The 16,237-nt window shown below is 34.9% G+C and overlaps 2 protein-coding genes across 2 annotated transcripts in view; both read right to left on the reverse strand.

Moving 5' to 3' along the window:
• Positions 1-4,261, reverse strand: part of LOC136026333 (glutamate-gated chloride channel alpha-like) — an 83,480-nt gene extending 79,219 nt beyond the window's left edge. Inside the window, exon 1 of the mRNA XM_065702785.1 lies at positions 4,138-4,261. The gene's annotated coding sequence lies outside the window, so the exon portion shown is untranslated. The remainder of the gene's footprint in view (positions 1-4,137) is intronic.
• A 613-nt stretch (positions 4,262-4,874) lies between these two features.
• LOC136041620 (gamma-aminobutyric acid receptor subunit beta-like) overlaps positions 4,875-16,237 on the reverse strand; it is a 76,512-nt gene continuing 65,149 nt past the window's right edge. Inside the window, exon 8 of the mRNA XM_065726656.1 lies at positions 4,875-5,739. Within this exon, the coding sequence (XP_065582728.1) occupies positions 5,582-5,739 (158 nt within the window). The 3' untranslated portion in view covers positions 4,875-5,581. The remainder of the gene's footprint in view (positions 5,740-16,237) is intronic.

Raw genomic sequence — 16,237 nt, forward strand, 5'->3', positions numbered from 1 at the left:
GTAGAATTGTGGCAAAGAGTCAAACTTTAGCGTAAAGAGCGAGGGATTGCGGAGGGGACAACCAATTTCATATACGGAGTAATTTCTGTTCGTTTTAAGTTTTAATGTCGCTCCTTACTTTCAGTTAAAAAAAACTAGCTTTTTTTATGTAATTTATGAACGTTTTTGAATTAATGCATATTTGATTTTGGCTCTCCACACATAAATTATTAAAATGAAATTTACATATTAATATCTTTTTTGGCTAAATGGCTTTCTCTTAGTTTTGATCAGACGATTTTGAGGAATAAGGGGTGGGGAAAGCCTAGTTGCCCTGCAATTTTTCGGTCACATAAAAAGGCAACTATAAATTTTAATTTTTAACGAACGTTTTTATTAGTAAAAAATATACGTATCTTAAAAATTAGCTTACGTAACAAACTTTTATATTCTTAAATTTTTATTATGTATATGAGGGGGTTTGTACCCTCGTTAATACCTCGCTCTTTGCACTAAATCGTAAGTTTTGTCCCAATTCCTTAAGAATGACCCCTGAATCCGAAAGGCCGTAGAATAAATAGTTGAAATTACTAAAAATACTATAGCATAAAGAGCGAGGTATTTATCTCCTCCTAAATACCTCGCTCTTTATGCTAAAGTATTTTTAGAACCCCTTATATGCGTAATAATCACTGTTCGTTTTAAGTTTCAATGCTACTCCTTACTTTCAATTGAAAAAACTTTTCCATTTTTTTTCCTTGTTTTTTTTTATAGTAATTTTAGAAAATCCTGCGCCCTTTTCATTGAATTTCTATTCTCCCATGACATATTTCTCCAAGGAAAGATCCTCCCACATAGCTCCCACCCCTCAACCCCACCCCCAAAACTAAAAAAAAAATCCCCTGAAAACGCTGTACACTTCCCAGTAACCATAATTATATGTAAACACTGGCCGAAGTTTGTAACTTGCAGCCCCTCCCCCCAGGGACTGTGGGGGAGTAAGTCATTCCCAAAGACAGATTTACTATGGTATTTGACTATGCGGAACAAAATGGCTATCTCAAAATTTTGTTCCGTTGACTCTGGAGAAAAAATGAGCGTGGGAGGGGGCCTAGGTGCCCTCCAATTTTTTTGGTCACTTAAAAAGGCACTAGAACTTTTAATTTCCGTTAGAATTAGCCCTCTTGTGGAATTCTAGGACCACTTGGTCGATACGATGACCCCTTGGAAAAAAAAAAAAAAATATTACAATAGGGTTCTCTGATAGGCTGAATCTGATGGTGTGATTTTCATTAAGATTCTATGTCTTTTAGGGGCTGTTTCACCCTATTTTTTAAAATAAGGCAAATTTTCTCAAGTTCGTAACTTTTGATGGTTAAGACTAAACTTGATTAAACTTATATATTTAAAATCAGCATTAAAATGTGATTCTTTTGATGCAGCTATTAATATCAAAACCCCATTTTTTAGATTTTTGGTTGCTATTGAGCCGGGTCGCTCCTTACTACAGTTCGTTACCACGAACTGTTTGATTAGATTTTTTTAGTATCTCTCAAAGTCTGTTCTTAAAGCATGTAGTGTCGCAATTTTTTTTTTTTTTTTACTATTTTTGTCTAGTAGGACGGAACTAAATTAGGTCATGTTATTTATTGGAGTTTCAAATATTATTCCATATTTGAAACAAAGACTTCAATTTATTTCCACTTCAATTTATTTCTGCCACTTCAATTTATTTATCAATTTATTAATTTTATCAATTTTCATCATGTCAATTTATCAATTTATTTATTTATCAATTTTTTCATCATTATTTTAATTATCATTATCAATTCAATTATCATTTATCAATTTATTAGATTTGCCAATTTTATCAGTTTATTAAATTTGTCAATTTTATCAATTTATTAAATTTAGCAATGCCACTTCAATTTATTTCTCGGTAAGTTATTACAGCCATTACAAAGGGAACTTTTCTCAGGTTAATCTACATGACATTCTGCAACGAAACTATCCCCCCTTCGTATCCGCATGTGTTTGGACCGATCATACCAAAAATGAACTCATCCACTTTGCCATGGATAGATCTAGAGGTCAAACGTTTATACCTGATGGGCTTGTCTCCTATCCTAGAGGAAAGATCCCCCTCAGTACTTTCAATACTGAGTTCACCCCTGTATCGATGTTTGTTATGGCTATCAAATCAAAAGGCTATCAAATAAGAGCTTGCACCACTTAGAGCCTTTGAATAGATTGCAACTATCCGAAATCGTTCAATTTCCTCACATCATTGCATTTAAATTGAGGCAATACACTTTTCTGATGCCGTCTGTGACAAGGTAAAATGCCTTGGCTTTATCAGGGAATTCTAGAAAAATACTATTACGGTTTGAAAGTTCTGTTTATCTTTTCAAGGCTTCCATTTGTTCCGGACCGAAAATAAAAGGGACATTATTTCTGGTTAGACGAATCAAAGGCTCGTCTAATTTTGTGTAATTGTGGTAAAATTCCCGATAATAACCCGTAATGCCTTGAAACAACCTAATTCCTATAATATATGTAGGTGGTTCTATTTTTTTTTTATGGAATACTGTTTTTGCGTTTGTTGATTTTCTCCATTTGCGGAGACGTGGGAACCTAACAAATCATATTCTTCTGAAAGAATTCTGACTGGCCAAGAGTAAGTCTAAGATTAGACTTTATAGCTTTTTGGAAAGTTAGTTAAATATATTTTAAATGTTTCTCAAAAGTCTTAGAAGTATGTATTGTTAAGTTGTCTATATGACTAGGCAAAAAAAAAAAATCAGGCCTTTATACTTGGTTTAAGAATTCAACAAAGGCGCAAGGTGAGTAAACCAACTGTTGTGACACACTTTTAAGCACTTAAGAAATTCCATTGTTAGAAAAACTAAAACATGTTTGCCTCTTTTCAGCTAAGTTAAAGTGGCTGAAACTATTTTGAATGTCAATTGTTAAGATAAAGTTGGTTTGTTAGAACGATAAGAACTAACTTCTGAAATTATAAGGATGCCCACCTGTGAATCTTTTATTGCTTTATTTAGTGCTCTTAGATCTATATGAAATGGGCTATTAGTTTCATCCCAAAAATGTTTCGATGGAACCTTCCCATCTTTGCCTGGTTCTCCTGTACAAAAAATGGAAGCACTGTATTCTGACCATCTTTATTCAATTATAACTACTCTGATCATTTCATTTAATTGTTTCTGCCAATATTCTGTCATAAAAAAGGGTAAAGGAAATTGTTTAACGCATTTAATAGATATGTTTTGGTTTATTTCTACGTTTTTCCGGGGAGCTCATTCTGTCCAACATCATAAGGTCTAGTTGCAAAGGCTCGCTTCAGTTTTAACAAAAGCTTTTCAACGATTTGCTTTCTTTCTAAGCTTAAAGTGCCCGTCTTAATTCTGTTCAAAAATTCGTGATGTCCCCAAATTCCTCTATCGCACCCTATAGAAAAGGCTTCAGCAGTATTTTCTACTGAACCTACCGCTAAAAAGGTTTTATTTATCAAATAGTGGTTGTTTGTCATTTCATATGTACCCACGGTTTTGCCTTGTGGTAAATTAAGAGGTTTGTCACTAGTGTTAAAATAAACTATACTTACGGAGTCATTATAGGTTTCACATAGTGAAGGGAAAGTACGTAATTGTGTTTCAATATTTAGGGTAAACTTTCACTGCCACTCAATTAAAAATAATTTTAATTTTTGTGAAAGTCCCACAGAGGTCCTTAAAACAAGGGATAGATCATAAGATTAATTAGTTTTCCCATTTAGTTGTCTTTCAATAATGCTATAGATTCGACTGACTCTGCCTTGACTAAGAAAAAGGGATGAGAGGACATTGTAAAACCTGTACCCGAATCAAAGTAAAATCTAAGAAAACCTTGAGCTATTTAAAGGGCAATTATAGCTTTCTGAAGTAGTCAGAGTATACATAAATAAAATGAAATAATCAAAGGAACAAAGTCGGAATAAATCTAATACCATAAAGATGTAACTCCTTTAAGGAGAAGTCAAGGCTCTAGCTAAAGTTACGGCCAAAACCCGAAAGGGAATTCAAAAGGCTTTAACTGAAACTCAGCTGAAGAAATTGAGACAAGACAGGTGGTTGCCACAAAAGTTAAAGAGAGGTTACTTACCAAAAAGTCTATCTTCTTCCTATTTTGATCTTGACAAAAAACAACCTTTATTTCTCTCAGATCTATACATTTATTCATTTTGGTAATTAATTTTGATTCGCTTAGTTACATTTTTGTTCTGTCCTTTTTCTAAATTCAAGGCAATCCCGAGCCTTTAATTAAATTAGCAATTCCTTTACCTTCCGAAACCTGTTCTCAAAACACGCAACGTCGCAAATGTACTTTTTTTTATTTTGTCTGAACTAAATTAAGTCAGGTTGTTTATTCGGATTTCAAATGTTCTTCAATACTTGAAGCAAAGAAATGTCACTTCAATTTATGACTTGGTAATTTTTAAGGCCAATTTAAAGGGAACTTGATCTTAAGTTAAAATATGTGAAATAGCAGGCTTATGTTTGGTTTATTGGATCACAGTGGAATTGTAACCTTTATTGAAATTGAGTCACTAGAATAAGTGAGTTTTGAAGCATTATAATAAGTCATTATTGAAATATTACGTGACTTTTTTTTTCGCACAGCTATATTTTTAAATATTATACTTCTTGTTCTATAGTAGGATTAGTTGTGTCATAATTTAAATAAGGACATTCATAAATTTTCTTATGCTTTTTTACTAAAAAAAGTTATATTTTAAACTACTAAATAAAAAGCTGAAATTTCCTACTAATGGTTTATCTTCCGGAAGGCTTATGTTTTGTGAAAAACCTATAGCAGCACTTTGCACCAAAATAAAGAGATACTTATATAATTAAATTTATTTGCGTCAGATCTATAATGTGCAATATCTATTAGTACAATATTCATCCTGTGACATCTATTAGTGCTATATCTATTGTGCAACATCTTAGATCTTTTAGTACAATTTCAAATACTACCACAAATTTTTGGAAAATCGGATATTAAAACAAATATATTCAGTAAATAAATTTGTCATGGGAAACTAGAAAACAACACATTATAAAACTTTTGATTGTAACTCAATTTCTTAATAACAACATACATAGAGTACCTTTTAGACTAACCCCAGTGTGAATTAGAAAAAGGTTGGGAGTTCTATGGGATGTGATTTAGACGGAATACAGTAAAATAGGGTGTTAAGTAGGAACCTGCCTATCTGGTTTATTATCAAAGAATTGGCTTAGAGAAATTCTAAAAAGGTAGCTTTGATAACATTATAAACATTAAACGTATGAAATTTTTATGGCGGTTCTAAAAGAGCAAGACTTATTAAAATTATATATATTTTAATCTTCAATGTCATTCTTTATATTCTTTTAAAAAGAAACTTTTTTTCTAAATTTATTGAGAAGCTGCTGAAAGTCTATATGAATAAAGTCTACAAAAAGCAACAAATACAATTAATTAAAAATAAAATAAATCACTAATATCGACGTCAATCTGCCAATAATTTAGATGGTTTAAGTAAAACCATAAGAGCGAGCCGCTAAAGATACCCAGAGATATGCATGATGGTCGGCCAATACAAAGCATTGAAAAGAAACAGTGATAACAAAAACCAAGATAAAGTTGAACAACTTCGGATTTTAGGTTTTCCACTAGGAGTAACATTCTGCATACCACATAGTCGATTGTGAATGTGTGCTGGAATAGAATAAAATAAATTTAGTATTATTATTAGCAAAAAACTCAACCCAAACAGGATGTTCGTATGGGTTCGTTGGGGGGATGTTAAAACTTCCCAATGTTTTCAGCCAGTCAGTAAAAAAAAAATTGTTCGGTAAAATAGTTTCGCAAGGAACAGCTTTTTTGATGGATCAAATCTTTTTCCGTTAGGAAAATTGACTGATGAAAGTATTGATTTAAAAACAAGACTGATAAAGTCCGATAACTATGTCTTTGGGAATGTCACGCCCTTCTATGAATCTGTGCAAGGGCTGTAATCTGTGTAATTTTGCCATTGTTCACATACAGTGGTTGTTATTGAGAAGTATACGGACATTCTTGGGGATATTTTATGAGGGGGAGGGAGATTTCCCACGGGGTGAATTTTTCACAGGGAGAAGCTTTTCGGGATGCTATGTTTTTTTGGGGGAAATTTTACAGGGGGAGGGGGATTTCATAATATGATTTGAAAGATCCTAATAAATTAAATAAAAAACTAAGTCTTTCAAATGAAAGTAAATTAATCATTAAAACTTAAAGAGAACAGAAATTATTTTGTATTTATGGGGATAACCTCTTACTCAGTCCTCGCTGTTTACGCTAAAGTTTAACTTTTGCACCAATCTCTCAAGAAAGACTGCTCAAAAACAAAAGCCACAGAATTTGAATGAGAAATATTTGAATGAAACGAAGGACTTTAAGACTTCAATTTAAAAAGCAAGAGACGATGAATGGGTGGCCTCCTTCATATGCTGAATAATTTCTGTTTGTTTGAACTTTTAATGTTGCTCTTTACTTTCAGTTGAAAAATCATTTTTTTCGAATTTTAGATATAAATATATGTCTTTTTTGTGACATAGAAGGGCACTATAATTCTTACGTCCGCTCAAAGGAGCCTTCTCTTGATTTTCCAAGGGTACTTTCTTCAGTGTGATCATTCCAAGAGAAACAATCAAACAAACAATCAGTGATTATTCTTCTTTGAAAAAACACTAAATTCTGTATTTCGTATATTAAGACTTAGAATATCAGCAATAGCCCTCTCTGATACACTTGATGGCGTAACTTTCATTAAGATTTTTTGCATTTTTGGCGTGATTTGCCTGTTTAATTCAGTGGTTAGATACTTCACATTCAGTGGCACTAGTTGTTTTTAATCCTTATCTTCAAATGTCAAGCTACTAAAGATCGCACTTATAATGCTGTGCTCCAGCATCCCTTAAATTCGTCGACTGTGATCTGTAAGAGAGTATAGTTGCTACTGTAGTTTATTATGAATCTAGCCCAAATGGATTAAGACTCAGGTCTCAAATGTCATTGCCTTAACACAAATATTTCAGATGGCTGAGCTTGCAGAGTCAGACCACTGAGCCTCACTCCAAGCCAGAATTTAGGTCTTGACAACACCAAGACATGAACTTGCATTCCAAAGGCATTAAGACTGTAGCTCCAGTGTGCCAGCCACTCAGCTAGGGTGGCTCTCTCTAAAAAAGATAACAGTAAATACATATCCGGCCATGTGTTTGTCTAAACGCTTATGGACAACAAGGCGAATAACAACGATAATCATGTCTATTCCAAAACAAACAATGTTTATTTACAGATCCCTGATTGTGTACCACTGTCCACTATTACTTTCCCTTTTTGTGTCTGTCCTTAATATTATATGTTTTCTTTATTTTCATTTTGGAATGACTGAATTTTTGTAGACATATGACGTCACTTACCCTCGATTGTAACGAATTTTTCTGTGGTTAGCAGATGAAAGTCATCCGATATACTTGCAAAATCAGTTGCAGCAACCTACTGCATCGCCGATAGTCGACTCAGATGATGAGATTATGGAAAGGCGTCAGTTTACAAATCCAAGCAAGAAGAAGAATGGTATATGCTTATACGTCTACAAAAGTGGAGGAGGCACCTTCTGCCTGGCTTCTCGAAAAGTTCCAGTTTTTGTCATTAATTCAATTTAAATCAATTTTTCAAATATCAAAATAAAACTTAACACCAATAATAATAAAGATCCTTGAAGCGAACTTGTTGAGGACCATAAGAAAAAAGTATAAATGAAAAAGAAAAAAGAAAGAGAAAACACAGGTAATTAAAGCAAATTAAATAAAAAGTTAGAGAATTTTAATATTCAATTCTTTTTTACATTTTTATACAGCGCGCAAAAACTTGTGGATAGTTTGACACTGGAGGGTGTTATATTCCATTGCAGGGTAAATTCATAAATGGGGGATAGATGGGCGGAACTAGAGACCCACTTGGGGAAAATGAAGGAAAGGTTTGATGATCGGAGACAGAGGCCTTCAGAATTATCACTTTTAAATAAGACAATAGTTGGGGAGGTAGATTTTTATGATAAGAGGAGTGCGCAAGGGATAAATTAAACTTTTTGATGATTTGTTCAAAAGGGATAATACCAAAATCCCTACAAGTCCTGGGTGGGATATAGTCGGGGCAGCCAAAAAACTGCTTTGACGGCACGGTTTTGGGCAGATTTTAATTTGTTGGTAATTAAAGGATAATTTTTGCCCCAAATAGATCTGCAGTATGAGGTATATGGCTAGATAAAAGAGTAATAAAGAGGTGACAAGGATGTTTGGAGGAAAAAAATAATTCACACGATTAATCATACTTACCTGTCGCAAGATTATGGCTCTGATGTAAGAAACATGTGTTTCAAATGATAAGGAGGAGTCTATGTGGACACCAAGAAACTTGGCAACTTTGACTTGCGTAAGGAGATTTTTTAGAATATTTGAAGTCAATTGCTTACTGAGCTTCATTTTTTATTTAAGGGGTTCAAAACAATACAGCCTGACTTTTCCTGGCGTTAATGGTCATGTAGTTAACGAGACACCACGCCTGTACTCTATTCAGAAGGATATCAATAGAGGTGACGACGAATGGTAAATTAGGGCCAGTGATGAAAAAGTTGCTATCGTCAGCAAAAAGTCCTGGGTGCACTGATGGACCATGGTCCGTAACCAAATCATTAATATAAAGGAGAATAAGTATTGTACCAAGAACAGAGCCCTATGGGACGTCCTTCTGAACAGGTAGGGGATGCGAAGTCAGCCCACCCAGGCTCACACTCTGTACTGAACCAGAGAGATAAGAGCCTAACCAAGAGAAAGGAACTCCATGAATCCCTAAGTTGTTGAGTTTACATAATAAAACACTGTAATCAACCATGTCAAAGGCCTTGGAAAAATCCAGAAATAAGCCCAATGCAGTATTTTAAGCTGAAATTGGAAACATATAAACTATGTGGCGTCGATTATTGCATGAGCAGTTGAAAATTTAGGACGGAAACCATATTGATGAGGAGAAATCAACGAATCTGAAGGATGAATCCCAAATAAAAAGGGAGAAAGACGTCAGAATATATTTCACTCGAGCACTTTAGATATAATTGGGAGAGGTAAGATTGGACGATTATTACTTATCTCAGACGGATCGCCTTTTTTATGAATCAGGATAACAATTGCTGATTTAAATATTTCTGGGAAGACTCCAATGGTCATAGACAGGTTTGCTATGCGCACAAAGGGTTCACAAACATAGGAAGATATAGTCCTAAGAAGCTTATTACTTATGCCAAAGAAGTCAGGTGTACTACCATTAGACAGAGATTCGATAACTTGAAGTACCTCTTTACTATCAGTTGGAGAGAAAAAAACGGATCTGGAATTCTTTCTAGGGTGTACTGTCTGGGAGGGGGAGCTGGAGTTAGCATTTGGAGCATTAGTGTAATAACTATTAAGGGCTTCCGGTACTGAAATTTGGCCAATAAATCTGCCACTGATGTCTTTATGGTTAATAGGTGAAGATCTTGGAATTCCTCTTTTTTTTTTTTAGAATTTTATTTATTTTGGACCAAATTTTTTGCAAGCTCCCTTTGCAGTGAGGAATTTTTGAATAATAATATTTTTTTGGCTTCCCGGATGAGTTTGGTATATAAGTTTTTGGATTTTTTATAATTAGTTAGGTCAATAACGTTACTGGTTTTGCAAACTATCTTATATAGGTCAATTTTACGGTATGAAGAGATTAACAGGCTATTGGACATCCAGGGGCGTGTACGGATAGTTCTTTTATTTGATTTACGGACTGGAAAGGTTGAACTGATAAGATCACTTAGTTCCTGTGTAAAACCGTTTGTGGTTGAATTGACATCCTGACAATCCGAAACCTCGGGCAAGTCAAAGGATTTCAGACTACCCGTGAACCTGTTCATATTCAGAGTATTATATATTCTATTAGACGTAGGAATATTAGTTCTAGAGGGTTGAGCAGCTGGTAAGGAGAGATAGATTGGAAAGTGGTCTGACATGTCAGAAAATACTATTTTGGAGGACAGGTGGTTTCCCAGGGAAGTGATAAAATTTTTTTTATCAATTACAGTAGCTGTAGACCTCAAAGGATATACTCTAGCAGGAAATACGATTGTGGGTAGAAGACCACTTGAGGTAAATGTTTCAAAGAAGGTATCACAATCATTATTATTGCTAACATTTAGTAAATTACATCTGAAGTCCCCAAAAACTATAGCCTTCTTTTGTGGTAAATTAATAAAACTATAAAAATCATCAGACAGATTACAGAAGAAAGGCGTCGGAAATGAAGGTGGTTTATAAAACAACGAAAAAATAAAAGAATTCTCGTCAACATTTATGTCTACGATTGTTTCATCAAAACATCCATTGTTTATAGATTGCGAGAATAAGGATTCACAGTCTAATAGCCTGGTGAATTTTAGACTTTACCGGATGTAAAGAGAAATGCCGCTCTAGGACTTAGGTTAATTTTCTTTCAATATGAAGAGCTTAAAAGCCAGGGAGGGAAAATTCATTGGTGTCATCAATTCCTGAAAGCAATGTCTCCGTTATTCCAATTACGTCGAAAGGGCAGTAATCATTAATTAAAATTAAATCTTTAAAATTAGCCCACTTATCCCTTATGCTTCGAATGCTGAAGCAAATTAAATTAAGTTTGGTTTCTTCCGTTAGCAAAAGTTTCACATTTTTCACAAAATCAAATGTGTAAATATATTTTCAGTCAATTTGGTTTAAGGGGCTATGAAGGCTAGTTAAAGGACTGGCGGGCAGATTATTTTGGTCATTGTAATAGTTAAAAACAGCATTATTGCACAGTGGTAAATTCGTGAGAAACCTGAGAAACGAGTTTCATCATCTCCTTGGTTTGAATACTGAAATTCTTCTTCAGCCGACGAAATATCATTGGTGGTAATTTTGGACTGGGATGGAAAATCTGCCGTTTTTTCTTACATTTCTTGCCTTTGACTAGGGCAGTGGCACCAACTACCGTCTTGGGTGTTGTGGTATTGTCAGAGCCTGTATGAATTTGATTTGCAGTTGAGTCTACAGGCTTAACTAGCTTCGATGTGGAATCTATGTCCTTTTTGATGGAAGATAGTTGAGATATATTTCTAAGATATAAGATGTAAGATATCTTACAAACAGATATGTTTGTAAGATATCATCACCTAGGAGTTGAGTGATAGCCTTCTTCTTGAGAATATTTTTGATTTCCTCAGGTTCATTACTATCCCCAGTTAAATGACTGACTGTGAGATAAGTTGCAGGTCTTTGCCATTCTTGGCCACTTTCAGATCAATCTTTTAGAGGGCAATAGGATGTTGAAGGAAACTTAGGTAAGGGATGGGGGGACTGACTAGAACCTTGAATATGTATATTTTTTGAGAGAGAGAAACAATTTATTTAAAAAAATATAAAAAAGAAAACTTTGCCAAAAATACTTATGGCTTGCGCCATTTTAGAAATTGCAAAACAAATTAATAATCAATGGATTCCCCTAACAAACAAAAAAGAACAAAACCAAAATCAAGCAAAAAAAGTCACCACTTGAGACCCTGTACTGCAGTAGCCTAATATAACAACACTTTTGTGTACTATTTCCCTACTTTATCTATATATAAAGAAAAAAAAACATAAACCATAAATACCAAAACAATGGTCCTTAAAGCAACCTACGAAAAGTCGGCTCATCAGTCTCTTAAACAACATCCTAAGGAAGGTTGTCCCATATAGAAGAAAAACATGGCGAGTAAAACGGATAGACCTTGTAGACCTTTTAATCGGTTTTCTAATCGCTGACAAATTCCTTGTCGCACATTCAGGCTCATCTCTCTCAAAGACACAAACCTAACATTCAGGTGCATTTTTATGCAACATACCAAACATAAATAGAGCCTTATAAAAATTAAGAAGGCCTGAAACTGGTAAAATACTATTTTCTTATGACTATCGCTAACTGATATACGATTATCAAAATTAACAAGAACCCGAATCACCAATTTTTTGAGAGCAAATAATAACTTCAAATGTTTTAAAAGTAGATGACCACACCGAACAACGATCTATCAAATAAGGGTGGACAATAGAAAAATATATCAGTTTAAGTATATTAACTGGGAAAAAATATTTCAACTTCCTTAGAATTCCTACATTCCGAGCAATTTTAAACTAGACCTACGTTGCCTGAGGAACGTGAAGTGTTGCGGCAACCTTTGTCCGGCTTCACCGAATAAAGTGTTGCGAGAGCAAACTTTGGTTTTGTTTCTTTGCTATCAGTTAAACGCTGAAGATGTCAGCCTATCGAAGCTTTTAAAACTTTATGTTCAAAGAAGAACGAGATCAGTAATCAAATGATCAAAGGCTATTCCCCAGTGTTGAAAAACAACAATAACAAAAGAATATCCAGAGAAGGGACTAAATTGACTTTGCAGCCAGTTGAACTTTATCCTTTTCAGTCGTAGTCAAGATGAAATGTCACATCGTGACAGATGAAAGCTTAGAACAGTATCTTATATAATCCAGTTGGTATTATAAAGATATCTCTACCTTTTCAGCACCAAAATACCATAAATGACACTATTAATTATGAAGAAACTACTATGACATATTTTTTATCAGCTCATCACGAGCTATCGATAATACCAAAAGAAGGGACTAAATTAACTTTGTAGCTATTTGAACGTTATCCTTATCAATCGTACACATCGTGACGAAACAGATATGATCTAGTTGATATTATAAAGCTATCCGTAATTTTTCAGGATCAAAATACCATAGATGACGCTCAATTAATTATTACGAAACTGCCTCGTTGTTTTACGTTATCGTTTGTACGCGTTGTGTAAACACAGAATTCTAGGTTGCAGTGAGTATGGGTAGGCTACACCAACTAGCAAAGTTATAAGCCCCTCTTCTCTGAAGATGATTGTAGCCTAAAAGAGGATTATTACTTACAAGTCCTCTGCATGTCTTACCACTGGAACCAAATCTATCTTACCATCAAATACACCGGAAAAATATAATAGGTACACCAACTAGCCAAAGTTTCAAACCCTTTATTGCCGAAGATGATTATGGTCTAACAGCCGACTGTTGCTTAAAAGTCCTCTACTTGTCTCACAATTGGTATCGGCATATTTTTGGTTTCAGTGTGTACCCTACTACTGAAGTTGCCAGCCCCTCGAAACTTTCAAACTAGTATATCTCATGAAGGAATTTTTGTACCAAAAAATGGAAGACATGATCAGCTCATCAAGAGCTATTGATTGCCGTCGAAAAAAAAGTTCTATCTGTCTTAGTTGAAAAGTTGATTTTTTTGGCCGTAGGCCAACTTTTTAACGTCACCACTTAGAAAGGAGCTAAGGATAAGCTCCAATTTCTTTAGCAATGACAGAACTTTTAAAGTTTAAGAGGTATATTTTATAACCTACCTCAATCCCAATTCTGAAAAAAACAAACGATAAACCCAGCCAAAATCACGGCAGCACTTTCGGACCCGTGGGAAAATGCCACTTTTTTGCTTCTGTAATTTTTTTTATTTATCGCTCAAAGAAGATATATTGGCTTTGGGGTCGGGTAAAAGCCCGGCCCCACATTTGAAAGTGGTGCCTGCCTGCTTGTCTGCTAGAACGGAGCTTTCCACTCGAAAGCAGAAACAAGGTTTGATGAAACGAAAGCTTGGCTGTACAACTTCAGATGCTCCTCTCTGACATAGGCTATATAACTCCACTTCACTTCGCACACCATAGTCTCTGGCTCGTGGACAAGCAAAAATCACCCTTTTTGGCCCCAGGCAAGAGTTTTGCGAAGCTTTCCAAAATGTAATGCCATAGTCATCAATTCGGACCGAGATCCACACTTTCCGTAAAAACCGCACAGGTTAGATCCTTAGCAGTTCCCAGAAATAAGCCGAAATCGGCGGCATAGGAAAAAAGAGGTACAAAGCCAAAGTGTTGCTCTCGCAACACAATGATATACATTTATGTAATTTGAGACATCTACTATTATTCCAATATATTTCACAGACGCGCAATACCATAAGATCCGACATTTAACTGCTTTAACTAAGGATAATAATCGGGCGATCTAGAAAAAATTACTCAATGAGATTCCTTATAATTTATCTTTAGGTGAATTGTTTGCCTCTTTTGGAAATGATACTGTCTTTCCATCTTCTACGGCAACTTTTTCTTGGCTTCTATTGGGTCGATGGGGTGTGGGTTGACCAAGGATTTTTACAGCTACAACTAAGTACGGTAGGGTCATTTTATCGGATGCCCTAAGAATTACGACTCGCTTTCGGTGAGCCGGGCAAGATTGTTTTTAAAGGGGTGTGTTTCTCTTCTGGTTACAATTTCTGCAGGAAGGGTCTAACTCATGGCATTCACTAATTGCGTGGCCTGTTTTCCCACACTCTTGGTGTTGTTTTTCCACACAAGGCAAGACAGATGGGATTGTTTGCAGTATTTTTTTGCTTTAGCCGTGGACCAGACAAGTAGAGCATTGTAAGGGCTTAGGCTTATAAATCTTGTAAGAAATTGACATACCGTACAAGAATATTTCTCTATTTAGCTCGACTTTGCAGGAAATGAGAATTGAACGGCTTGGGTGAAGGACTCCTTCTTTGTTTAAACTTAGCGTTATTACAGTTAAAGGATTGATCAGAAGGCCTGAAGAGTCTATTAGTTCAGTTAGTATTTCCTTCACTTTTACACTAGTATCTACACCATACAGTACATACTTGTGTAACTTTTCCACGTCTTTTTGGGGCTAAAATTTTTAAGCTATCAAGAATTGTTTCTTTGGATTTTGACAGGACATGATCTGCCGCCTGAGAATACGTAAAATAAATATCAATAGACTCGTCGTGCTTGAAAGCAATTATGCCTTGGTGGTCAGAAAGACAGCTTTCTTAATTTGCATTATTCTATTTTTTGAAAAGGGTTGGCCGTTGGTTTTCTTCATTGAGAAAGTATAAAAATTGGGATAAGCGGTAGTTCTAGTTTCTGGGATATTTCAAAGAGGGTTTAAACTATCACTGACGAACGAGTTTCATCCTTTTTCCTCTTTTTGCCAGACGTCTCACCTCTTTCATTAGAGTTAGTTGTAGTTAAGGCCAGGTTTCCTGACAAGTGGCTAACTGTTTGGGCCACGTAGTTGGAGAGGTTCTAGGAAGAGTTTTACAGGTAGGTTGAAATGGCGACTGGCAAAGGGTTTCAGTGGCAGTATCCTTCTCGGATGGTAGCCTTGGTGGCTGCTTTTTTCCTGACATTTATTCCGACAAGACACTGCAAATTCACCAAGTGTTAACCAGTCTTAATCCAAGATTACTTGACCAAAAGTATATATGACAATTTCTAATAAGCGATAACACCAATATATTCAAAGTTTAAGCAGGTTAATCACTTGCATACAATATCCAAGCGGGTTTTCCGAGGGCAATAAGCAATTAACATTCAGTTTTGGATCTAAATTTTACACTATGATAAATAATAACTCACTTTGTATATGATAGATAATAATTCACTTTGTATATGGAAATAATAACTCAATTTGCATATGATAAATAATAACTCACTTTGTATATCATTCTTTAATATTCTTTAATATTTTCCTTAAAATTCCCCCTTTTTTTTCAGGTATATGTTAGCCCTCCTAAAGTAAATGTCCAATCACATGCCTGGTGATATAGATGACAGAAATGTAAGGTTTTCTTGGCCAAGCTGAAGAAAGGCTGCATTTAATTATCTAAATCACCAGCTAACCATGATGGATATTTAACTAGATGAACCATCTAATGTACACACTTATCTTCTGTTATAAAGGATATTATTAAAATTACCCCTAGAAATACTTACCTTCAGGTGAAGCTTCCTAGCAAGGGATGTTAGACCCTGAAAATTATTACTAAATGAGATATCACCCCCAAAACTTTACCTGATCTTTCATTGAAACGTTTTCTGAGAGGAAAGTTTCCTTTATGAGCAGTTTTTCCTAGAGTAAAGTTTTCTGGAAGCTACTTGCCCTGTTAAGACTGTTAACTACCCTACAAGTCAAAACAAAAGAATTTAACATGTGCAATGTGATGCTAAAGTCTTTGATAATAACTCACTATCGCTGCTACTACTACT

Source organism: Artemia franciscana, chromosome 1, assembly GCF_032884065.1.
Source record: "Artemia franciscana chromosome 1, ASM3288406v1, whole genome shotgun sequence".
NCBI lineage: Eukaryota > Metazoa > Arthropoda > Branchiopoda > Anostraca > Artemiidae > Artemia > Artemia franciscana.